Source organism: Chaetodon trifascialis, chromosome 3 (assembly GCF_039877785.1).
Source record: "Chaetodon trifascialis isolate fChaTrf1 chromosome 3, fChaTrf1.hap1, whole genome shotgun sequence".
Taxonomy (NCBI): domain Eukaryota; kingdom Metazoa; phylum Chordata; class Actinopteri; order Chaetodontiformes; family Chaetodontidae; genus Chaetodon; species Chaetodon trifascialis.
In genome coordinates this window covers 31,330,078-31,357,691 of record NC_092058.1, presented here as the reverse complement: position 1 = coordinate 31,357,691, position 27,614 = coordinate 31,330,078, and the positions used below count along the sequence as shown (strand labels likewise).

General features: G+C 42.6%; 1 protein-coding gene across 2 annotated transcripts in view; it reads right to left on the bottom strand.

Annotated features, from left to right (window-relative positions):
- LOC139328600 (receptor-type tyrosine-protein phosphatase gamma-like) overlaps window positions 1-27,614 on the bottom strand; it is a 551,152-nt gene that overhangs the window by 120,458 nt on the left and 403,080 nt on the right. For both annotated transcript variants that reach the window (XR_011602038.1, XM_070958423.1), the window contains exon 5: window positions 14,404-14,499. Coding sequence is in view for 1 of the 2 variants with exons in the window: in XM_070958423.1 (XP_070814524.1) it covers window positions 14,404-14,499 (96 nt within the window). In the remaining variant the exon portion in view is untranslated. The remainder of the gene's footprint in view (window positions 1-14,403; window positions 14,500-27,614) is intronic.

Genomic DNA, 27,614 nt, shown 5'->3' with positions numbered 1-27,614 from the left:
GATAACGTTAAGCATTACAATGATAACATTTGTATTTGGAATGAAATGACGTGGGTAATAGCAGACAACGATCATCTCTTACATTTTTCCATGTGTCTGTCTCTCTCTGTCTCTCGAGTGCTCTGAGATAGATGCAGTATATATGCTCTGTAGGATGTCACGGCTGTTTCTGGTTGGCACAGCGACGTTAACCGATTAGTTCACATCCCTGTTTCACCTGTGTACATTCAGTCAGGGTGAGTGACCACTATGTGTGCCGAACGTGCTTGCGATGTGGTCAGATGAGATACTGATCAAAATATATAAATTTAGGTCTGACTGTATGTGCTGACTCAGACAGTTGCATTGAATCGTCGCTGTTGCTAATTATTAATCGCAGTGTGCGTTCGATGACTGACCGAGCACTGCTGAAAACACCGTTAAAACCACGCTGCCATCTTGTTGAAGGTGTGATATATGGCGTCATCACGTTTTCAGTGGATAGCCGTTATCACCTAGCAGCCAACCATCCAGAGGGGTGTCCCCCTGAAAGACTGTGGGGATGCTAGAATTCGCTGGATGAACGAGTCATGTGTCGACCCAGGGAAAGTGGCATACACGTTTGTCACCAGGCAGTTTGAGTCACAGATCACCAGACATCCCTGTTTCACTTGTGTACAATCGGTCAGGTTGAGTCGAAAATAGAGCCCTATGTGTGTTAATGCCAGCTTCTGTGTTCTCTGTTTTGGTAGGTGGTTCGGACATGTGTGCATGTTTGTGCATGTGGTTGCCTCCTTATGAAACTATTGGCCCTCCCCACGTTTATAAAGAGATGAAGACAGTGACCACAGCATTGTGGCACAGTGCATTTCATAGCAGTGCTAGCGGTGTCCCAAACATTTTATCAAAACCATCAAACTTTTGCTAGTTAGCATTATCAGGACAGCTACCAAGCCATTGCATGGGTTCATGTCACTCACAGATGAAAAAAATAACTCTTTACTAAGCTGGATATGTTACTATTATGTTACTGATATTAATTTTACTAAAATAACTCTAAACAATATATTCCAGCCAATTAAATATCAGCCAGTAAGATGTACATCCTCTTGCTTGACTACTGCTCTTATCTTGTCTGCCCAGTCTGCTCTGATTGGTCAGTTCACACAAGTTTAAGCAGGCACTGCTCACAGTGTTTCCTGCTGGTTTTGCTGTTGTATTTAGCTACCAGCTAGCTGCACTTCTATAACCACTTCTAAAATAAAAACTGCATCACTGCGCATATTAAAACATGAATCTGACCCATATTGGTCTTGGCCTTGCTGCCACTAACACCACAGCTGGTATTGTAGTGATGGAAATTCTGGCTCTTGTAAGAGAGTCGATTCTCTCTTAACAGAGCCGACTCTCTCGGCTCCCAAGTGGCTCCTCAGATTTTTTGTTGCTTAAATTAATTTATTACCAAAAATAATTTCAAATTATGTTTAAGATCAATTAATAATGTGCAAAACATACATTATATCAAATGTTTATCATTTATATGACTGATTATATTCAAAATGGAGTGTTACAAAAAAAATAATTTTAAAGTACAAACTACTCAAAAAATACCCATCTCATTTTGACAAAGTGTTGTGGCCGTGGTTTAGTGATCTGCTCTGACTGCTCTGTGTATTTTTTCATGGCTGGAGCGAGGCAGAGGCGGGGCTGATCGTGCTGGGGTTTGAGCGTCTACCTGACACACCTGTCACTAATTGTCGTTAATCAGGACTCCCCTTCTTAAGCATGCTGCTCCCACACTCTGGTGCCAGATGATACCCTTGTTTATGCTCGTGTCCCTGTCTCAGTGCCGATTGCCTGACCTCTGCCTCATGTTATCCAGCCTTGTCGCATTTGTGCACACTGCGTGATTTTTGTGAATTTCTGTTCCTGCCTGAGTGCTTTCCCTTTGCGGAGATTTCTGTTTCAGTGTCTGTCGAGTTGTTCTCCAGCGCTTGTGTTTTCTTTTGTGTGCTGTTTGCTTTTTTCCCCAGCGGAGTTTTTGCCGTCCTCCCTGAGTTCTTACCTGAGGCTGTCGAGTTTTCTCCAGCACCTGAGTTTCTTCTTACCAGTGAGTTTTTTCCCCAAGTGGTGATTTTGAGTTCTTTGCGGTGGCTGTTGAGTTTTCCCTCCAGCGTTGTTTTTGGACTGTTTGCCCGTGTGCATTTCTTAACGGAGTTTTGTGTTTTTTATTGGAAGCTGTCGAGTGTCCTCCAGCAGAGACTGTCATCTCCGTTCCCGTATATCGGCGCCCTCAGTTGTTTTTCTTCTTTTGTTGTACTTTAAGAAATAAACTGTGATTCTGCCGCTCTGCATCTGAGTCCTGTTTCAGAAGCCGTCACACAAAGCTTATTGTTACCGGCCGTCAGTGAGAAGGCAGCCCAGCAGAGTAATAATTAAAATGCACACACAGTTTCCAGTTGTTATGGGGACATTTCTGTCATATTTCCATCAAAAATTAAGTTAACCCACTGCGTCTTGATATCCTCAGATGTTGGGAGTAGATGAAGACTTTTGTGTTCCTTCAACCAACAACGGAGAAGTTCCTGTGCTTAGGTCTTGGCTGTGAGCTGGAGGTGGTGCCGTGTTACATAGTACAGTAGATTTGTAATGGAAGAAAAAGTTGGACGACTGACAAGGCATTTCATGCCTTTCACTTCAGGAATAGTGTTTTCTGTGGGAGCGAACTTACTTTGGCATGAATTTTGGGCTTTGTGTCTTTGCAAACATTTTACATGCACACAAGTACACACAGTAATGTTTGAATGTTTTCATTTTCAACATTTTGAGCAAGTTTCTCAGATACATTTTTGTTTGTTTGTTTTTATGAATCTTTGCAATTTGGGGGGGAGAGGAGGATGACAGCCAAGCTGTCCTCCATGACAGACAATGATTCCCACCCACTCCAACACACACTCACTGCACTGAGGAGCTCCATCAGTGACAGGATGCTACATCCAAAGTGTGTGAAGGAGCGGTATCGCAGGTCATTCCTTCCTGCAGCTGTCAGACTACACAACAAGAACTGCTGAAAGTAATTTTTTGTCAATCTATCTGTAAATCATCTGTAAATTACCTGTGCAATAATCTGTGCATTTATCTGTAAATCATCTGTAAATGATCTGTACAATAATCTGGGCAATAATTGGTGTAATAATCTGTGCAATTCATCCTGTACCTCCGCAAATACAATTTTTAATTTGATAATGCTTATTTTTAAAATGCTTATTTTTATATAATGCTTATTTTTATTACACTCTTTTGTATATGTTTGCTGTTTTTTACCTAATTCTATCTTTTACTGGTGCTGCTGTAAATTGTAATTTCCCCTTGCGGGACAAATAAAGGTTTATTGAATTGAATTGAATTGAATTGAATTGAATTGAATTGAATTGAATTGAATTGAATTGAATTGAATTAATTGAATTTAGTGCAGCAACTCTGAACATTCACTCAGAAAGGACTCTGTTGAACTCAGAGAGTTATTGTTTTTCCCCAAAGGATGGGTGCTCTTCTTTTTATGTATTATGTTATTATGTGAGTTTGTGAACAATCCCAAGCAAAAGTGTGTTAGAGGGTGTAAGGGCTATTTTTTTTTTAACATGTCCCAAGGAAGGTCTTTTTTGATGTCTTGACCTCCATTGACACTTATTTTGAAGCAAGGCTGGTTGAAGTTGGACTTGTTGGGGGTTAAATAAAGGTCCTTCTTGAATTGTCTTTTCAGCTATTTTTTCTTGTGTTAATATTTAGTTTGTCTAATTCTCATGTAGATTCTTTGTAGATATTATTTTGCTTAAAATTTTGAAATCTAGCAATTTCTGTAAACTCAAGTAACTTGGCAATAGAGCATGAGAAAAAAATTATAATGTTGCCTTATCTTGATAAAATAAGTTCAACCAACATCTTTTTTAGTTAATGTTTTCCAGTCCACATTACTTGATACAGAAAGTTGAGTCAACAAATTGCAAGTTGTAGCAATTATGCATTCCATGTTGAGCCAACTTGATTCACAGTTGTAGGAACTTGATAAAATAAATTCAACCAACATCTCTTAAAGTTATCTCAAATAATATTTTTAGGTTCAACTTACATGATACAGGAAGTTGAGTCAACAGACTGTATGTTGCATCAACTCATGTTTTGAATTGTAAAAAACTTGACACTATAAGTTGACTCAAATTAGTCAATGACTAATGACTTGACATAGTTAAGTTGGGTCAACTAATCTTTTTTTTTACAGTGTAGATAGATAAGCACACAACCTATCCAGTGTTGATATTTAACCTCTTAATATGTTCTAGCCAGGTTGTCCGCTTCCTTTTTTTTTTTTGTCCATTTTAACACTAGATTCTTAAAAAGTGGTAAAATCTGATTTTTTCCACAAAATGCTTCCTCTTTCTCCCATGTTACCTCCTGAAATTTTGGGCAAATGTACAGTATAATCCGATTTATGTGCAAGTATGATCTTAAAAAAATAATACTATCACAAGAGTAGGCTATAACACCACAAGGGGCACTGTTGTGTCAGCACAGCTGTGATTTGGCATGAGGCAGGAGATCCAGCGAAGATGATCACAGCAGGAGTCAACAGTCTGAACAAAACTTTATGAAAGAGTGAATTTCACAAAACAGACTAACCTGGTCTATTTGTCTACAATGGGGCAGCCAAACTTTTTTGCTTGCGGGCCACATACAGAAAAATTTAAGACATCAGGGGCCAATATAAAATCAAGATCGCCAGTTTTCAACCTGTTAAAAGTGAAAGAGCAACAGTGTTTATAGACAAGAAAACCCCTTTGATTTCCAAAGCATTCTATAATACTATAGTACTCAATCCTACAATTCAGTTGTTTAATTGTTGAGATCTATGAGCAATCTTTTAACTTTCTGAGTAAAATGTACATAGAGAAATATATGGGCCACATTACATTTTATGTAGAGATTTCATGGCGGACCACTAAGAAGAGACCAACAAGCCGCATTTGGCCCCTGGGCCTTAGCTTGGCCAGCCCTGGTCTACAAAAACATTTACCTCAAGATTCTACCATCACATGTTGCCAGAAACAGTTAGTCTAAACTGTTATCCAACTAGCTATACTTCCCAGACAGATAGCTAGGCTAATGTACTTTCATTCCTACTTGCCTATGTTTTGTGCAGATGTGTAATGGAAATATTATGTTCAATCCAAGTCCAATAATTTCAAATCTTAAATGCAGATACGTGAAGCATTATAATGATCTTAGCTGTGTTTCCTCCCCTCCTGATTCTACCAGAAGGCTTACAAGAGCAAAATACATGTGGCCAAAATATATGTCTATATATCCTAACATTGAATGGAAGGGGAGATTAAATAACATAAAAACAACGACAGAATAGAGAGGAAAAATTGAAAGTACACACAGGTTTCTGCCATCTTGTTTACTAACACAGGGCTGCAAAGTCAGTGGGTTTATATCCAAACAAATGCATCACAATATAGCAAAGTGATGCATGACAGAGTAAAAAAAAAAAAAACTGCAAAGGATTCAAGCAAACAATGGCACTAACTGGATTCGAACCTGCAAGCTAAAAGGTCTCTGTTTAAAAGTCCAGAGCCTTTAACCACTGTTCAACGTCTTCGCTTCAGTTCAGTTCCCAGAGAGTAAATCAAAATCAACAATGACATACAGATGCAGCAGCCTCGAAATTCCCCTCCAAGCCAGAGGCCATCCAGCTCCCATCCAGCTCCCAGCCGGCTCCCAGCCGGCTGCCAGCCAACTACCAGTCTCCCCTTCTCTTGGGGGTGTGCCCAGAATCCACTATAAACATGCCTCTTCTCAAGGGCAAAGATTTTTACTCCACTACATTCATCTGCTTTAGTAGGCTTATTTGTAGTTAGGCAGTCACGGTTACTCAACTATTTTACGTTGATTATTTAAATCAACTTAGAAAAATATTTCTCGCACAAAGTCTTAAAAAAGTCATAAATGTGTGTTTCCATCAGCCTGTTTTAATGCATATTTTCGATTTGCAAACAGAAAATTCCTAAGTTTTTCTCTTACAATATACTGTGTTAGCTTTGAAGCTCGGTTCTTTATTGGAAGCTCAAGAACGGTCCAGAGAAGTCTTCAGTTCACAGTCAAAGTATTTATTGTAGGTCACATGTAAAGCAATGCAGCGCTGGACTCAGACTGACAGAGCTCCCTCAGGATCTCAGCCAGAATGAGTACCGTTCACAGACAATCATTCACATTTAAGGAGTTGGGATTGACCAGCCCAGTACATTAATCAGTTCAGGACATTCTAGACATCTTCAAGTACTAACCACTAAACATGTGATAAGTAAAACATATGTGTGTATGTGTGTTGTGTCCGGCGTGAGGATAATATTGCAGACATCGTAAATAAGGAGGAGAGGTGCCATGGACATCTTGTTTGCCACTACTGATTGTCTCTGGGGATATGATATTTATGACTCAGGGCTAAGAGTCAGGCCTTCTATCACAGTGACAAGATGTTTTCGTATGCCAGAGTACAAAACAAGATGTTAGAGTGTTTAAACAAGATGTTCTCCGCAACAATGTATGAATTTTTTTGTGATTGTTGCGATCAAAAAAAACAAACCCGTGTAAAAAAGTTGTATATAATCACTTCCTATATGATAATAACCATACTTCACATTACAGAAACAGTCGAAAAGATTCAGTTCCCATCTTAAAAAATTAAACAAAAACAAAACAGTTTTAACTTGAGAATGAGAAGCATCAGCTCAAAGTTATGAAATCATGTGGCGGAGATTTGGCGCAGTTGGTAGAGCGTCTGCCCCATGTATGAAATTCTCTGCAGTGGCTACGGGTTCGATTCTGTCCTTCAGCCCGTCGCTGCATATTATCTTCTTCAAAAAAAAAAAAAAAGTTACAAAATCATTCCTGAGTCATAAAAGTGATGTAGCTTTACAAAACAGCCTGTGATTCCAAGAATAAACAGGCTCCATCTGTTTACATAGAGTTTGCTTTTGATAATTATCAACAAAAATGATGACCTAATTTTACTTTACATGCGCTGGAACAGAGACAGAGCTGCAGGAGCAGAGCGCGTCATCTGGAGATTCCAGGGCTCGCCTATGTTTTCCGCAACAGGCGCGCGGCTCTCGGCAAAAATAGACCAGGAAGCGGCCAGTAGACAGTCATATTAGTATTGGTTGAATATGCGCTAATTTTTGCGATTGCAAGATTTCCTGGTCGGACTGATAATATACATTTTGATGCATGAGGGAGGTGGGAAAGTTGGCTTATCCATAAATGTAATTAAGTGTAATGGAAACATTTAGTGAAGTCTATAAAGTAGCCAGCGACACAATATTAATATCTGTGGCACAAATTGATTTTTAATTACTGGAGGTACGCGCTCCCCTCAGCCCTCCACCTATTTTACTGGCCATAGCTAGTCTGTGGGACAGTGGGGGCTGGGAGCCTGTTTGGCTGGCGACCATCCATTGAGTTAGAACAAAGGATACACTGTAATGCAAATAATGACTTTTCAGCCAACAACGCGGCCGGCTCAACACTACACATGCCTGACAGAGTGACAGGAGAACATCATGACGCCCATGGTGATGATGCGCGATGTGTCAGTGAAACTATAGGTTTACTCAGCTCTGAAATATGCCGGGAGTTAATCGCTTCAAATGCACAAATGCAGTGAAGTTCACAAACCACCAACAGTTTATAGAATAGGATGGACTGTCTATCAGTGGCCATTAGAGCAGCTCTCTAATAATTAAAATAGATGTCACACTGTGCGGAAGAGCTTAATAAGTTAACGAGATTTGGCCACAACAGCTGAAACAATGAAACAATTGGATTTATACTTTATCCAAAATCGGGGTGAAATATTGCATGCCACGGATTAGATAGATACAGAAATCATCATCTGAGAAATACTCATGATACTGATTTCACTGTTTATTGGCCGTTTTCATGTGTGTGTGTTAACTGATTGGCCAATAAAAACAAGTAGATTGGCCCATCTACATCGGCCCATTGGCCCTGTATGCCCCACAACATTGTTTTTTTTCATTGGTCTGATTGGCCCATTAGGATTATTCATGATTGAATGTAGGTGTCGTGCGGGGGATGAGGCTCGCTGGCTGCGGAGGGAGAGTTGATGTTGTAGTAAGAACCTGTCTGCCTGGTCTAACATGATGAAGTCATGTTGAACATTTCTGTTTCCCAAAAAAACATTTATTTGAGGTGCAGCGGCACAATATTAATATCAAACACGCGTGCACAACGCCTGATGTAAAAAAACGCATTCTTGGTGCGCTTCTGAGTACTATGTTTACCCGCGACTATAACTTTTTTTCAATAGTTACTGTTTATATTCATTGCGTGAACAGTCTGAAAAAAGAGACAGAGACACAGAGAGGAGGACACAGACAGTCACACAGACAGAGCGATGAAAAAGATCAGTGATAATTAACTACAGTATATTAAGCCTATGATGTTGAACATCGCAGTGCGCAGTGCGAGCCGTCTGCTGCGCTCCGCAGCCGCCTGTGAAGGCGAACGAAATCTGGAACCTTTCAGCTCAATGACATGACTTTGAAAGCACCAAGTGACTTGTTTTAACGAATTTCGTTAGATTAAAATATGTAGAACTGTAAAATATCACTTCCATGAGGCTGTTCAGTCAGACATTAACAGATCACAGGCTGAAATTGGCATTTCATCCTCCCGTCCCTCCCTCTTCAGCGCACTGTAAATGATTTCTGTCCAGTAATATACTGTACACATACAGGACTCTGCGTATTGCTGGTAACTGCATCAAATAGCGACCCGCAAATCTAAAATGCGCTACAAACAGGAAACCCACCAACTGAAAAGCAGAGTGGCTCCGCGAATCAGGCAGAGTATTAAACATTTAACTGTTTAGCAGTTCAGAATGCTAGAAGAACGCGACGCACAACTTCTGTTATTCATGATTAATTTTCTGGGCACAAATCACTCGGCACGCGGAGATGCGCTGGGAGCCTCTCCAAAGGTGGAGAGAGATGTGGAGGAAAAGGCAGGATGGGCAGATGAGCAGATCCAAGAAGTTTGTGAACGAGCACTACAATAATGTGGATGATTAAGCATAATTATATTTAAAAAACTGCACAGGTTGCTCTACTAGACAAGCAGTTTTTCTTACAGCAGTGGAGGCTATGTGCAGACTCAGCAAAGCTGACACGGTAATAATGACTGCTCCTCCTGGTGGACTGATCGAGCGAGTGCAGGTAGTTTCCGCAAATGGAGCTTAGGGGCGTTACGAGTTGGCCCCGCGCCGATGGGGATCTCATTACAGTCACAAACCCGCCTACTGCAGAGCAGGGACCGGTCACGGACCTGCCAGGGCCCCAGCATGAAATTAGGGGAATTTCGAGGCCGCTACATCTGTAGAAGCATTGACCAAAAAATATAAATGAACGATGCATGGAAGAGGAATTTTAAACGACGAAGTTAATTTATGGGTACTTTCCTGCCTATCACTGAAAATATTAACCTACGAGAAACTACACAGATTAAGATTTCCGCGCGTGGTCGGTCCATCCATCCATCCATCCATCCATCCATCCATCCATCCATCCATCCATCCATCCATCCATTTTCACCCGCTTCATCCGGGGCCGGGTCGCAGGGGCAGCAGTCTGAGCAGGGACGCCCAAACTTCCCTCTCCCCAGACACGTCCCCCAGCTCATCTGATAAAGATGCCCGAGCCACCTCAGCTGACTCCTCTCGATGTGGAGGAGGAGCGACTCTACTCTGAGCTCCTCCCGGGTGACAGAGCTCCTCACCCTATCTCTAAGGGAGCACCCTGTCACCCTGCAAAGGAAACTCATTTCAGCCGCTTGTATCCGGGACCTTGTTCTTTCAGTCATGACCCAAAGATCATGACCATAGGTGAGGGTAGGAACGTAGATTGACCGGTAAACCTTCTTTACCACGACAGACCGGTACAGCGCCCGCAATACTGTAACCGCTGCACCAGTCCGCCTATCAATCTCACGCTCCATCTTTCCCTCACTCGTGAACAGGATCCCAAGATACTTAAACTCCTCCACTTGAGGCAGGAACTGTCCCCCAACCTGAAGGGAGCAAGCCACCTTTTTCCGGTCGAGAACCATAGCCTCGAACTTGGAGGTGCTGACTCTCATTCCAGCTGCTTCACACTCGGCTGTGAACCGCCCCAGTGCACGCTGAAGGTCCTGGCTCGAGGGAGCCAACAAGACAACATCATCCGCGAAAAGCAGAGATGAAATCTGCCGGCTCCCAAACCAAACCAAACCCCCTCCGGCCCCTGGCTGCACCTAGAAATTCTGTCCATAAAAATGGTGAACAGAACCGGTGACAAAGGGCAGCCCTGCCGGAGTTCAACATGCACCGGGAACAGGTCCGACTTACTGCCATCAAGCTCCTGCTCCGGTTGTACAGGGACTGTACAGCCCTCAACAGAGGGCCTCCAACCCCATACTCCCGGAGCACCTCCCACAGAATGACGCGAGCGACCCCGTCGAATGCCTTCTCCAAGTCCACAAAGCACATGTGGACTGGTTGGGCAAACTCCCATGAACCCTCAAGCACCCTGTGGAGGGTATAGAGCTGGTCCAGTGTTCCACGGCCAGGACAAAAACCGCATTGTTCCTCCTGAATCCAAGGTTTGACTATCGGCCGGATTCTCCTCTCCAGTACCCTGGAATAGACTTTCCCAGGAAGGCTGAGGAGTGTGATCCCCGATAGTTTGATAGTTTGGTCCCACTTTTTAAAAAGAGGGACCACCACCCCAGTCTGCTAGTCCAGAGGCACTGTCCCCAACTGCCACACGATGTTGCAGAGGCGTGTCACCCAAGACAGTCCTACATCCAGTGACTTGAGGTACTCAGGGCGGATCTAATCCACCCCCGGTGCTTTAAGATTAAGATTTGTACTTTATTAATCACAGCACACACATGCTACAGGGAGGAGGAGACTGTACACACGCCATGCTTTTTGTGAAATGATTTTTTCCGCGTTTGACCCATCCTCAGTCCGTTGTTCCTCCGCGGCAGACCAGGAGCGGTGGGCTGCCAGCTGCCAGCCGATGCCGGTGCCCGCGCCCGGGGACCCATCCTTTTTTCGTCACTGTTGGTCAGGCGGTGATCTTCTTGCATGTTTTTAGTGGGAGTTATTTAAGGAGGTGAACACGGGGAGAACATGCAGACTCCACACAGAAAGGCCCCCTTTTTCCTCGAGCAGCAGGCACTGAAGACATGGTGGAGGACACGCCACCAGCGCCCACAGTGGGATTCGAACCGGGGACCTTCTAGCTGTGAGGCGACAGTGTTACCACTTGTGCCACTGAGGAGCTTGCAAACTACCTCAGTGACTTCAGTCCCGGTGATGGATGAATCGATCTCCAAGTCCCCAGTCTCTGCTTCCTCTACAGAAGACATGACAGTGGGATTGAGGAGATTCTCAAAGTATTCCTTCCACCGCCCAACAATACCCCCAGTCAAGGTCAGCAGCTCCCCATCTCCACTGTAAACAGTGTTGGCAGAAAGCTGCTTCCCCTTCCTGAGGCGCCGAGTGGTTTGCCAGAATTTCCTCGAGGCCGACCAGTAGTCCTCCTCCATGGCCTCCCCAAACTCCTCCCAGGGAAACGTGCAGGGAAACGACCCTCTCACTCAGCAGGGAGAACTCCAACACATGGCGGCTGAGCTGGGGGGCTATAAGCAAGCCCACACCAGCTCGCCGCCTCTCACCATGGGCAACTCCAGAGTAGAAGAGAGTCCAGCCTCTCTCAAGGGGTTGGGTTCCAGAGCCCAGACTGTGCATGGAGGTGAGCCAGACTATCTCTAGCTGGTACCGCTCAACCTCCTGCACTAGCTCAGGCTCTTTCCCCTCCAGCGAGGTGACATTCCATGTCCCCATATTTTTACATAGTCGTTGTCCAGGGTTTGGGTTGTCGGGGCCCCCATCGATGACTGCCACCCATATCACATAGCACCGGCCCCTTCTGATCCTTCCTGCGGATGGTGGGCCTACGGGAAGGCGGGTTCACGGCGCTCTTTCGGGCTGTGCCCGGCCGGGTCCCGTGGGCAAAGGCTCCAGGGTGGGGCCCCAGTGACGCCAATCCGGGCAACAAACGCTGCCTCGATTTCTTTTCTTTCATAGGGGGCTTTTGAACCGCTCTTAGTCTGACCCGTCACCTAGAACCTGTTTGCCTTGGGAGACCCTACCAGGGGCTTTAAGCCCCGGACAACATAGCCTCTAGGGTCATTCAGGTGCTCAAACTCCTCCACCACGATAAGGTGTCGATTCAAGGAGGAGTTCCGTGCGTGGTGATGTGCACAAATGTGCATATTTTACACGCGTTCTTGGAGGACTTCATTACGGCATAAAAAGCGGCGTTCTGTTTGCACATTACGGTGTAAAAAATGCTGTGAAATCTGAAAAAACTGTGTATTTTACGTCGTAATGAAGTTGAAATATGACTGAATGTGGCATATTTCTGACAGAGATGGCTTGCCATACAAATTGCCTGTACAAATTGCCAAATGTGTATGCCAATTTCCCTGGGTCGGCACATGACTCATTCATCATGGCGAATTCTAGCATCCCTACAGTCTTTCAGGGGGACACCCCTCTGGATGGGTGGCTGCTAGGTGATAACGGCTATCCACTGAAAACGTGCTTGATGACGCCATATATCACACCTTCAACAAGACGGCAGCGTGGTTTTAACGGTGTTTTCAGCAGTGCTCGGTCAGTCATCTCAAAATGCATTTTAGATGTCTGGACCAGACAGGTGGTTCATTAACATACAGCCCTCAGAGTGTCGGTGCATTCTTCGTAGCATGTTGCGTTTTGCACAACATGACTGTACGACGTGGATGTCACTATGAACTCACGGAGGACACATTAAGGGACTTAAGACGGAGAGAGGCAACTGCATGTGCCGTGTCAACTGGGAGAGCAGCAGAGCGCACAGGAGAGGAGGGAGCGCCTCGCCGCCCAGCTTTGTCATTAAGTGAGTATTTGCGGTTACATCAGTTCAAAAAACATCTGACAATCAATAACTTTCCACACTGAACAGAGTAGTAGTAGTATTGAAATAAATTTGTCGTGCGAGCCTGGACCTCCCAGCCCAGAACGTCAGTCTCCTCCTGGGAGAAGTTTGGGCATCGGACAGTTTCCTGCGTGGGCTCAGTCATCCTCCAAACTTGCCATGCACCTTGCTAGCAGCGTTTTTAAAGGTGAGAGGAGGAGCTGCTGTGATTGGTGAAGATTTGACTCGGCTGTGTCAAACCCACTCCACGCCTTCTCCCCTCCCTCCTTCCGAGTGGCGCCGCTGGGTGGGACTGAGATGAGAAGGGGGAGGAGTTGCGCTGGCAGCGCAGCGCACAAAAATACCAAAGCCTGCGCCACCACGCATCATCAGCGAAGCGGACTGACTTTGCCCCACACCGGCGGCGGAATCGAAAATAGAGCCCTGTTTGATTGGGAATACATAACTGTTGATGGAGATTGATTTGACATACTGAACACGATGTTCCTGTGATTACGCTCACCAGCACATGCTGGCATAGGTATCAGTTCTTTGCCTTCTCTCTGATTGGACGGAGCAAATCATATCAGCCGGCAATCTGTCTATGACTGCATTTGACGTTTCTGCAGTGGTGATCTTTTTGTCACACTCATTGAATGATGAGGCTCTTTCTTATATACATATCTGGCCATGGAAGTTTCTTTGACCTGACAAGTAGATATAGCTGTTTCCCTTTCTCCCACAAAATGGACATATAGGTCATCTAAGCAAGCAGCTTACTATGACCCATATTTATTGTTGTCTAGCAGCCATAGTGTTATAGTATTATAATGGGAGCAAAGGAGGAAGTCAGGTGACACAGTATAAAGAACAACAAAGTTCAAATAGGGAGGTGACGGGATGGATGGATCGTCAAATGCAAGACTTTCACAGAGGAGACTGCTGTTAATTCCCTGTGTGGAACCAAAGACAACCATTACAAATTTAAATTTATGCAAGTTATGTAACACCATGTACTTAAAGTAACTTAACTTACAAACATAACTTAACTTGCATAACTAACATATTACTTTAACCCTAACCTTGATCTTTTCCAAAACCTAACCAAGCAGTTTTGGTGCCTAGACCTAATCAATCTGCGACCGTTTCACAACGTTTATGATGTCTTTATTATTGTTACTATAACACCACCAAATGGCGACCATGTGCTGGTCCAGTATACCTGTTGCACCATGTGTTGTTTTTGAGAAAGGTCATGTATATCATTTTGGGAGTCACTGGCAAATGACCTGATCTGTTGTTTAGGTATGAGGATGTGTAGGTAAAAAATAGGTCCTACCTGAAAAAATACAGCCATGGCTGCAATGATCCTCTTCTCCCTGAGCGCTGCACTGAGACTGTCGAAGTCATCTGAGTTGTACATGTAGATCTGCATCTGTGAGAGACAGAGACACAGAGTTAGACTGGGGAACAAGTTACAGCAGAAGAAGAAGAAGAAACCTTCACATCAAATTCATTCCTTCATTACATCCACTGGCAATAGCAGTAATATTTGCTGCCCACTTACATAGAATTAGAATCTCTTCATATACTTCTCACTTGTCACTGAGAATTTACCAATGATCTTTTACCCCTGCTGTTTGAATTTCCACAGTGCTGAAACACTGAATTCAAATATTCTACGTCTGGGAGCAGCACTTTAATGTGAAGAAGTACTGCTCTAATTTTAAAATAGCGTAAAAGAGTGCCAAATGGTGCCCAAACACATACACATGCATACAGTACATGGACCTCAAAGGGAGCTTGAGTACCTGCCGTTTGGCTTGCTAGAGGAAAAAGTGCCCTTTTTCTGTTTTTCTTTCTTTTTTTTTTAATAAATAAATTCCTGTTTGTGCACAGCCTGCCCTGCCAAACAGACTGAATCCAAATATCAAATATCAACCTAGGAGATGGCTGCTCATGGGCAATGCTGTCTATCCTCTCCCTCCTGGTTTCCTGACACAGTGGTGAGCACTGAAGAACACATGTGAAATCCATCCATTGTCTATACCTGACTATCCCTTTCTGGGGGTTGGGGGGGGGGGTTAACTATTTAGGCACTTGAAATGTGTCAACTAGCAATCATTAGTATTGTTACCTTCTGCTAGTAATGTGGGAATCAGGGGAATATGATCAGGTACACTCAGATTATCATTAATGACAGTCAATTGTGACAGGAAAGCATAGCAGGTACATAGTTATGAAAAATGAGCAGCTCTAAGTCCTTGTCACCATCAGCTCATTTTTTATTCTTAAGTTTCTACATAATAATGGCATTAGGAAAGCACATACAATTATGTGCTAACACCTGTCCATGGGAGGCTTTTTGAAAATATATTACTCACTACTCACTATAACATAACACTGATTTCAAAAACGTTGAGACGTTGTGTAAAGTATACATGAAACAAAATGTAATAATTTGCTAATCATTTTTGACATATACCCAGTTGACAAAGTACAGTACAGCAGTTCACTTATCAACTTGATTTTTGTAAATATATGCTTATTCTTAATTTGATACCAACAACACATTTCAAACAAGTTGGGACAGGAGCAACAAAAGACTGAGAAAGACACCTGTTTGGAACATTCGATAGGTAAACAGGTTCATTGGTAACAGGTGTTACGATATGGGTGTGAAAGGGACATCCTGGAAAGGCTAAACCATTCACAAGCAAGGATGGAGCGAGGTTGACCACTTGTGAACACATGATGGTATAAAAGAGATTACTAATGGGCACAGGAACACTTTTTAAAACTTTGTTGATAAACACATTTTGTTTGCAGATTACATTCTGTTTTCATTTACATTTTACACTGTGTCCCAATATCCGTCCAAATTATTGTGCTCCTTTGAAACTGTAGTAATGTAAGCTACCAGCTACTCTACATTAAAATAAGCTCCAGTACAATACAAAACTGCAGAAACATTTGGGAATATTCAAGCTTTTCTTTAGTTTTTTACAACCAACTTTATTCTAAGTTAGTGCTATCTTAGTGATCAATAAATATGTCAAACAGAAAGGCAGGCAAAAAATGTTAAGTTCAATTGTTAAATAAACAAGAGGCTTTGCTCTCTGCTCTCACTGCTCCAAAACCAATATGGCAACAAACAAACAAACAAACATGAGCCATATGATAACAAAAAGCAGGGGTTGAGAGTACATGTATGATCATCTCTGTTTGTATGTGTGTGTGTACCTGTGCTTGCCTGGGTATTCTTAATTTAGAGTTAGACACATTTGCAGGACAGCCTTTAGGTGAACTCAAAATGTAATAACTCAGCTCCAAGCATTTTTGCAAAAGAAGATCCCAACTCCGTCCTATGGATGAGTCTCTGTCGGCTACACATATACGTGGCATCGCTTATGAACGTTAACAGTTTTATTTCAGGCAGAAAGCAGTAGAAAGCTCTGTAGCGTTTGAGCTTCAGAAATGCTTGGGAAAATGTTTTGTGTGGATGTGACTGCACCAATTGATCAATGAAAGAGCTAAACTCAAAACAAGCCATTTGTGACGCAGCCATCATTACACTGAGAACTGTGGTTAAACTACTTCATTCGACACTTAAGGCTTCATGAAGTTGAGGCTAACAGAAGAAGAAGAAGATATACTTTATTAATTACTGCACACACACTTGCTACAGGGGGGAGACTGCACAGAAACCATGCTTAGTAAAATTATTTTTCTCCGCATTTGACCCATCCTGGAAAGTCATTCCTCCGCGGCAGACTGTGGGCTGCCAGCCGACAGCGGCGCCCAGGGACCCAGTTCCTTTCGTCACCATTGGTCAGGTGGTGATCTTCTTGCATGTTTTTAATGGGGATTTTTTTTGTGGGGGGTACCCCAGGTGAACACAGGGACAACATGCAAACTCCACACAGAAAGGCCCCTTTCCTCAAGCAGGCACTGAAGACGTGGAGGAGGACATGCCCCCGGCACCCACAGCAGGAACTGAACCTTTGACTTTCTAGCTGTGAGGCAACCGTGCCACCAAATCATGGGCCTGATGTGAATTCAGCTAACAACAGTTACAAGCAATTAAGTTGCAAACAAGAAATCAATGTGCCTTTGCATCAAAAGGGCTTAAGTGTTTTCTTTTAAAATCAATAACCATTCTTCAAATATCTGATGTTAGCTTTCTGTCACTTGTGGATGGCCAGCAGTCAAACTAGCCTAATTCCAATTCGGAACCCACCAGCTATGAATGGAGATAAGCAAAAACAAATAAATAACTATGTATATATATATGTGTGTGTGTGTGTGTGTGTGTGTGTGTGTGTGTGTGTGTGTGTGTGTGTGTCAAGGGCTAATGGGCTAATACAAAGCTAAATCATTGTCAGATGCTCCATTTATAGAGATTAGCCTAATGCTGATGCTGTTCCTAATTCCATAATGACTTAGAACTTTAAACACAGCTTGGACTGACTTTGGATTTTACTCTGGAATTTATGGCCAAGACTTGAGACTCGTAAAACAATGACTTTACAGTGTGTGTGAGTTCATGGTGCAACAGTGTGGCTCATTGATGTGCTTTTAATATTTTTTGGACAACAATGGAGTTAAAAGGCACAGAGGAACAAAATATTTGCTAATAACCCATTAACTGGCCAAACATATTTCGTGACATATAAACAACAGATGCCAACAGTGAAAGCGCTATTTGTGTTGAAGAGACAACCAGGTTGCAGCCTGAAGTCAATAATACTGTGAAATGGACTTGGATGTGTTGTTTCTCCATGTAAACCAATGAGAATGAACAAACAAACAAACACACACACACACTCACATACAAAACAGTCAGGCATTATTCGTTGTCATGGTGATGTGGAGACATTGCAGATAAAGGCACACAGGAAACTGTGTGTATATAGTGGGAACACATTGTGACTGTGGGTGTATGCATGTCTGGAGGCTTTGTCCTTGCCAAGAACAAGACTGCCAACATCACTGTTGGGGCAAGCCACAGGTATAAGTGGAAGTGGACGACATCGTCCACTGATCAGAAGGTCAGTGGTTCAATCCTTGGCCTTGGCCACATTTCAAAGTGTCCTTGGGTAAGATACTGAACCCCAAATTGCTCCTGATGATGTGCCCTCAGTGTGTGATTGTGTGAATGTATAAAGCTTGTAATGAGCAGGTGGCCTAGCCATCGTATGAACGTGTGTGAAAGGGTGAATGCAGACTTGTGTTGTAAAAGTGCTTTGAGTGGTTGTCAGATGAGAAGTGCTATATAAATACAGTCCATTTACCTTTTCACTTGTGTAGAATTTTCTCTAGCTTGCCAGTTCTTTCATAAAAAAACTGTGCACATCGCTTTTTGATCGACTTGCAAAGTAAACAGTTGTCAAGCAGCCTGTTTGGTGAATTATAGCAATGACAGCTCAATTTGAACAACATATTCTCCCAAACGCTTACTAATGAAAGTCATCGTGGGGGACTGTACTTGAACTGATTGGAGTTGAGCAGTGAGACACCAGCTCAGCAATTAGAATCTATTTAAACACAGCTGTATTTGCCCTAATGTTCTCACACAGAATAATGGGACAGGGATAACATCACACATCACATCACAATCTCAGTGCTTATTTTAAGTAAAGCTCTAAAAATTCTGCATCCATTATGCAACTTTTTATTGTCTTTTGTAATCCCCTTCCTACCTGGTAAACTCTACACCCCCACTTTGAGCTACTGGTAATTTTCTCAGAGAGCAGCACAAGACTGGGCTGAGCATTGCTCCTCATTAAGAGCAAACAAGTCTTTATATGTGCTTGTTTCCATCCATCCATTCATTTTTTTATACCGCCTATCCCTTTCGGGGTTGCGGGGGGGCTGGAGCCTATCCCAGCTGTCAACGGGCGGGGGTACACCCTAGACTGGTTGCCAGTCGATCGCAGGGCAACACACATCACAAACAACCATTCACACACCTAGGGGCAATTTTAGAGTCACCAATTAACCTAATAAACATGTTTTTGGTCTGTGGGAGGAAGCCAGAGTACCTGGAGAGAACCCACGCATGCACGGGAAGAACATGCAAACTACGCACACAAAGGCCCAGTCTGGGGATCAAATTGGCGGCCTTCTTGCTGTGAGGCACGCGCACTACCTGCTGCGCCACCGTGCTGCCCGTGCTTGTTTCCCTTTGCTCTAAATATTGACTCTGTCTCTTTAAAGGTGTAGTATTTTTCCAAACCTTGACCAAGATGTGCATTCAAAGAAGTGAAATTCTTTGAAGACCATAACTTTGAGGAAGAAAATATGTTTGAAAAGAAAAGTTGGGAGTTTTCTTCTTCATCATCCAGGTTTTTGGGGGCTACCATATTGTGGCCTATTGAGGAACTGCAGCTTAAGACATTTCTACAGAGGCTGAAGAATTCGGTTGCATTGAACTCTTATTCCTAATTTTCACTGGCCATGGCTGTGGTGTCATCTAGCTGCATCATGGCTGCTGGAGCTGATCATGGCATGCCTGGAGCATATCAGAAGCATCCTACTGTAGAAGTGGCTCTCCATTCTGCTCCATGGAGAATACACAATGGGCTCTATTTTCGACTCACAAAGTCACAAAGTTTTCGACTCACAAAGTCAGGTCCGCTTCCCGATGGGGCATGGCGGCGCATACTTTGGTATTTTCGTGCACTGTGCCGCCGGCGCATCTCCTCCCCCTTCTCATCTCAGTCCCACCCAGCAGCACAACTCGGAAAGAGGGAGGGAAGAAGGCGTGGAGTCAAATCTTCACCAATCACAGCAGCTCCTCGTCTCACCTTTAAAAACACCGCTGGTGAGGCGCATGGCAAGTTCGGAGGATGACTGAGCCCGCGCAGGAAACCGTCCGACGCCCAGACTTCTCCCAGGAGGAGACTGACATCACTCATGTCTAAATATGAGGTCCTTAGATGGTAAATCCTCGGCCTCCTCCTCCTCAAAGCAATGATGTACTCCATCTTTGTTGATAACGTTAAGCATTATTATGATCACATTTGTATTTGGAATGAAATGACGTGGGTAATAGCGGACAACAATCATCACTTACATTTTTTCCATGTGTCTGTCTCTCTCTGTCTCTCAAGTGCTCTGAGATAGATGCAGTATATATGCTCTGTAGGATGTCACGGCTGTTTCTGGTTGGAACAGCAACGTTAATCGATTAGTTCACATCCCTGTTTCACCTGTGTACATTCAGTCAGGGTGAGTGATCATTACGTGTGCTGAACGCGCTTGTCGTCAGATGAGATACTGATCAAAATATAGGTCTGAGTGTATGTGCTGACTTAGTTGCATTGAATCGTGGCTGTTGCTAATTATTGATCGCAGTGTGCGTTCGATGACTGATTGAGCACTGCTGAAAACACCGTTAAAACCACGCTGCCGTCTTGTTGAAGGTGTGATATATGGCGTCATCAACCACGTTTTCAGTGGATAGCTGTTATCACCTAGCAGCCACCCATCCAGAGGGGTGTCCCCCTGAAAGACTGTAGGGATGCTAGAATTTGCCAGGATGAATGAGTCATGTGCTGACCCGGGGAAAGTGGCATACACGTTTGTCACCAGGCAATTTGTATGGCAAGCCATCTCTGTCAGAAATATGCCACATTCAGTCATGTTTCAACTTCATTACGACGTAAAATACACAGTTTTTTCAGATTTTACAGCATTTTTTACACCGTAATGTGCAAACAGAACGCCGCTTTTTATGCCGTAATGAAGTCCTCCGACCCAGGGAAAGTGGCATATACGTTTGTCACCAGGCAATTTGAGTCACAGATCATCAGACATCCCTGTTTCACCTGTGTACATTCAGTCAGGTTGAGTGACCATTACGCGTGCCAAATGCGCTTGCGATGTGGTCAGATGAGATACTGATCAAAATATATAAATTTAGGTCTGGCTGTATGTGCTGACTCAGATAGTTGCATTGAATCGTGGCTGTTGCTAATTATTGATGGCAGTGAAATGCCTGACACTGTGGAAACCTGCCTGTGAGGTGTTGGTGACGTGAGCGCACGACTCCACCGGTTTACGAAAAACCACTTGCCCGGCAGTGCAAGTCTATTTTTGATGGACACTGTAGTAACCAGAACAGAGCAGACCAAGCCAGACAGGAAATCACCATAGGAGAACAGCATAGAGAATTTGGAAAATTTTCAAAATAAAACACGTATAGACTCTCGATCATATATCAACAATAAACACAATGAAAACATACGCAAAAAAAAAAAGAAAAAAGAATCCATTTAACTATGTAGCATATGTATATTAGAAGCACAAATACAATAGAACACAAATATCAACATATCAGTAATATATAGTATATTACTGTTGGTGGTCACATCCATTGCACAGCTTGGTAAAAGTACTGATAATACTTTACATTAATAGTAATAGAGGAAGGTTTACAAGCAATAAGATCTATTATTTTAATACATGCCTTAATCTGTATTATATAAGAGCTCGTACCCACACTGAGAAAAATGATTCGGGGAGGATGCAAATGAAACACAATTAAACCTATGATATGAACAATAAAATGTTTGTTTTTCTCTCTACAAAGAACAAGTTTGTCCTGGACTTAATCTGCATAGTTTAAAAGAGAAGACATTGTGCATCTATCCCTTAACAAGATGTGTTTACGTAATTCCAGCCAATCTTCTCATGTCCACTCAAACAACAAACATTTTATTGTAATATTTACTTTGAAAAGTGAGTGGAGTCACGTTATTCCCTTTCAACTGCCTGTCACTCAAATCAATGCTGTTACTGCAAAGTTCACCATTGTAGCAGCCAGGGGTTCACCGCCCCCCGCCAGATATTTTAAGGTAAGAATAAAGCTACCAAGTAGTAGACGTGTGTAATAGTATTTCCACTTTCAGTATTTTCTATAACACAAAAATTATGTTAATTTAACCGTAGGCTTTTTGTTAAGACCATGTTAGCATGTGACTTTATGGCTAACTGTTGAAGGTCTGTAGTGTGATATTAAAATTATTTTTATGATTCCACTCTGACAACAATAACGTCAAGTTAAAAACTTAGCTATCAAGCTATCATGAGCGGTGTTGACCAGGTGAGGTGAACTTCATTTGGTTCAATGGGATGCACTTTAATTTGAGAATCCAACTTTTTTTTGAATACGTGACTTACATATGTGATTTGCAAGTATTATCTTTATCCTTGGTTAAAATTAATAGCACGATTGTCCAATCATCTAGTCCTGTTGCACCATATTTTCATATGAAAATTATGATTGTTAGCTTATCTATCTATCTACACTGAAGAAAAATATAAATGCAACACTTTTGTTTTTGCTCCCATTTTTCATGAGCTGAACTCAAAGATCTAAAACATTTTCTACACACACACACACACACACACGCACACACACACACACACACACACACACACACACACACACACACACACACACACAAAAAACAAAAACATTTCTCTCAAATATTGTTCACAAATCTGTCTAAATCTCACTGGATGAAAAGTCACATTTCCATCAATTTCCGTCACTGTAAATTGCCGTGGAAGTTCTCCCTCAGCCACTGTGACCATGAGGTGTTAAAATGCAAATGTAAATGCTGCAAAGCTATACAAATGCAAATTGGGATTGTGTGTGTGTGTGTGTGTGTGTGTGTGTGTGTGTGTGTGTGTTCTGTGCCTACAGAATACAAAGATTTTTTTTTTTCATGAGGATTTAAAAGTGTGTTTAAATAATTTTATAGGTTACATACAGGATAAGTGTCCTGACTCTCAAAGGTCTTTAATTTTCCACTTAAATTGCTAAATCAAAATTGTGAAAATTAAAGCATCTACAGGACACTGGTCACAATTTTTCGCATTTTGCCACCACAAACACCAGATGAACAATGCTTGTGTGATTAGCTTGCAAAATTCCAGCAGAGTAAGTCCACTGATTATTCTTTAAGTACGAATAAAAAGGGAACACACCAAAGTAACTTTTCTTTTTTTATTTTCGATGATGTCACTTTAAAGAAGTTTACATGTTTTATAAAATATTCAGGTACAAAAATAGAAAATCAAAGTACCTTACAAAATCAAAGCATGTTTTTCATTCTACGCAACAAAAATGGTCTCGCGAGAAATTCCGAGAGCGCGACCTCGCATATGATTGGACGCCTCCTCTGACGCAATGACGTCGGCAGAAAACGACCTCGGCGCGTCTGTGAACGCGAATCGAGCTTGGATTAGAACAGTTACGTTTCGGGTCCTGCTAAACTTTAACTCTGTTCATACAATGGCCGGACGTCGTCTTCAGTTCATCCCAGAAGACACTCCTCTGCGACGAGTGGACGGCCTGGCTGCGGAGCGACCATATCCAGAAAGTCCAAACAATTTAGAGAAGAAACTGCTCAGCGCCTTCAGTGGATTGTCACGGCTGCTAACGCAGCTGATGGCGCAGTTGGCGAGGAGAATGACCGTGACAAAAGCCAGACTGCTCGCTCTGGAGGAGCAGCCCCGACCGAACTGCAGCTGCGGAGACGAAGAGACGGGTGCGTAAGTTACGTACGTAACGTTAGCATTTAGTACCATATTGTGCAGTTTTTAGGGCGCCAAACCTTTATTATTCTTATTGCACTACGTTCCGAACGTTTGGTAATCGTTCACGTTACATTTAACATTACAATGTATTTTGTATTTTAAAGGAAAAGGTGCGACATCTGCACAATAGTGACGGACACGACAGGCGATATGAACCTGAGCAGGGGTAAGTTAATAAAATGCACAGGAAATATTCTGCAGAATATAAGTAAATGTAAACGTTGCATGACCTGTTTGTACTTTTTGCGTTTTACAGACTAAACTCGCCCCACAACGAAACGGTGACGTCATATTTGATGGTGACTTTAACTGGGAGTCCAGACATGGATGGTGTGGACAGCAGTCTTTTAAACCCTTTCTGTTGTTTCTTGTTGTTGTTTTTACTGAAGCCTGTAATTATTTCAAACCAATATATATTTTCTTCCAGCGGCCTGTAAGACATATTATGAGACGGTGTGGAGGAGCTTCAGGTATGCCCAGGCAGCTCTTTCAGTTCAGGCAGCAACTGTGAAGATTTCAGCTCGCAGCAGACAAAGAGTCACAGTGGCTGAGGGAGAACTTCCACGGCAATTTACAGTGACGGAAATTGACGGAAATGTGACTTTTCATGCAGTGATATAAGATGCAGTTATCACAGTGGATGTGAACTCTCTAGGCAGATATATTCCAGGTTAGCAGAACAGTTGCTTCCAGTGATAAGAGAGTCTGTACACCAAGTTTTGGTCACGTAGATACACAGTCCCGGTCTTACCAGAGTGCTCTGCCGTTCTGTCTGCTCTGAAGACGCGGCATCCCTGCTGCTCTATCACATTGTCTAGGATGCTGTTGTTAAGCCATGTTTCAGTGAAAATCATGACGATGCAGTCCATAAACATTCTCTGTGAGGTGATCCAAAGTCATAGCTCATCCATTTTGTTCACCAAAGACTGAATATTGGCAAGGATGATACTGGGTAGCAGTTAGCCATAACTTAGTCCGTAGACCTCTGCACTTCCCTGTCCTTTGTTTACGATCTCCTTGCCACTGATGATCACCTCTGGTTGGTGTGGCTGAGTTGGTCAGCCTCGCTGTCCTGGCGATCTCTTGGGGGAGCTGAAGTTTGTTGAATACACTGCTTGTGCATCACAATCTTAAAACCAAAAGTTGCTGTCTGGTGTAGAAGGTGTTCGCAAAGCTGTCATAAGCGAACAGACTCGAAACCAGTAAGAAAACAATAACTATATCATGAATTCTAGTGAGATGCTGAGCCTTGCATTGTGCATGCGCCGCCATCTTGACAGTCATCAAGACAGATATTTACAACAATTAAAACATTTTGAGGATGTTTTCATCATCGTTGAGAATAATGCAGTGCACAGATCTACAGTGTCTCTTTGTCAGTGTTAAGAGAGACACCAGTCTGCAGAGTAGTTCTTACACCTCACTGATAAACCACAGAATGATAGGTTTCATGATCAGCAAAAATCACACTGACACTTCTGTCCATACTCTCTTTCTCTTTGTCTGTCTCCTTGCAGTGAGAATCCCAACTTCTCATGTCTATGGTTTTGAGTAAAACATTTCAGTCAATGTGAAATATGCATGTCCTTACATTTACAGTCCTTGCGTTTTTAGGAAAGCAAGGAAAAATTGGTGTTAGATTTAGGCGACTCGCTTAAGCTACTGACACTAGCCAGCATTCTCTTTTTTACCATAGGCCTACTAGCAACAACACCATCTTTCACTGTAATATCAAAATTCTGTTTGGAATATGGGGTGGATTGTTGAATATACAGGATATCAGATCACTGAACTTACACTGAACAAAAATATAAACGCAACTCTTTTGTTTTTGCTTCCATTTTTCATAAGCTGAACTCAAAGATCTAAAACATTTTCTGTGTACACAAAAAAACCATTTCTCTCAAATATTGTTCACATATATGACCAGCCACGAGAAAACCAACAACAAGTCTCCCAGGGGGCATTTTGAGTTATTTACATATTCTGAAATTGTAGTTTCTAAGCTTTCCAATGATGTCTAACACATGGAAATCTTATCATATTTGAGGAAGATGTGGGCCTTTGAATGTAGCCACTTCTCAAACTAGTTTTTTGAGCAATCCAGCCTGAAAGATTCTCACCTTCCAGGGCTGGTAGCCAGGTAACAGTGCTGGCCATTGCATCTCATTTAAAAGACATGACAGACATGGATAGTGTGGACAGCAGTCTTTTAAACCCTTTCTGTTGTTTCTTGTTGTTGTTTTTACTGAAGCCTGTCTTAATTATTTCAAACCAATATATATTTTCTTCCAGCGGCCTGTAAGACATATTATGAGATGGTGTGGAGGAGCTTCAGGTATGCCCAGCCAGCTCTTTCAGTTCAGGCAGCAACTGTGAAGATTTCACCTCACAGCAGACAAAGAAGGAAGCAGGTAAGAGTCCCATGAATGCTGCTTTATTTTCACAACAATGTAAAAATGGGTTGAATTTTATTTATTATCTGCATTGTTTTTGACAAACGTGCTCACATATGTTATCATGTGTTATTGTTTCTTAGCAGTACTAATATTATATTAACACCTGTATTTACAGCTGCTGGAAGCAAGAAGGAGTGTCCTAGCTCTCCAAACTCTGCCAGACACTGCAAGATCGGCTGGAGAGCGACCCAAAGTATGTGGCGACACATCGCAAGAGGCTTCGCATCGAGTCCCCTTCAAAGTGACAGGCGCCAACTCAGTATGACCCAGAGGCAGCAAAGAAGCATTTCCAAAGGCCTTAGACTCTTTTTCATGCACCATGGACCAGCAGCATGGCCCAACCCAGAGACTCTTATCAGTGAACCCCTCTGCACATTTCCTTGCTTTTTTTCCCCAGTAGTCACTGAATTTACTTGGTTGATCCTTGTTAATGTGTGTGTCACGATTTCATTAAAGACTTTTTTTCAAAATGTTTCTGTCAACTGTGTTCTTTGTGTTCTACCATGTGGTATTGTAGAAGGTGGATCGCCAAATAAATCAATAAATCATCAATCAAATAAAATATATATGTCATTTATATTTTATATATACATAAATATAACAATATAATAATAATAATAACTATTTTTAATATATTAATTTATTATATATGAATTTTATATGTATTTATTATTATTATTATTATTATTTGTGACGCACAGATGACCAATAGCAGCAGAGTTGTCATCCAATCACATGATCACTCACTCATGTGATTGGAGTTGCTATCCAATCACATGATGGTTTCCTTTTAAAATGCCTGTGGAATCATCCAATGGTTGTTTGTGAAGTCAGCAGGCCAGCCTGAGTAGATCAACGTCGGTAGCATTCATGTGCTAATTAGAGCTATTCGCACCCTCGCAAAGGCGCGATTAACCACGCCCCCCGCCGACAGATGGTTCATTTCCAACGATTTTCGGAGCCGGCGAAGTTCCCCGTAAATCGCCGAAAATCAACGAAATTCGCGGGGATTTACGGGTCGAAAATGTGGTTTTTCATGCAGTGTATCCCCCCGGATGCTAATGCTAAACTAGCACCGAAAGAACTGTATGCTATATGTATAACAACAAACTGCACGCCCTGATGGAGCCTTTATTGTTGCTGGTGACTTCAACCACTCCAACCCCATGACTGTTCTCCCCAAATTTCACCAGAATGTCTTCTGCCCCACCAGAGGAGACAAAACCCTGGACCATGTCTATACAAACATTCCTGAGGCTTACAAAGCCACCTCTCTCCACCTGGGACAGTCTGATCACCTCTCATGCATCCTACTCCCCAAGTACACACCACTGGTCTCAGAATCCATAGACATTGACTCATATGCTTTTTCCATTCTGGATTACATCAACACGTGTTGACAATGTCACCACTCAAAAATAGATATGACCTTTCCCCAAACAGAAGCCTTGGATGAACAATAAGGTATGCCTCCTACTAA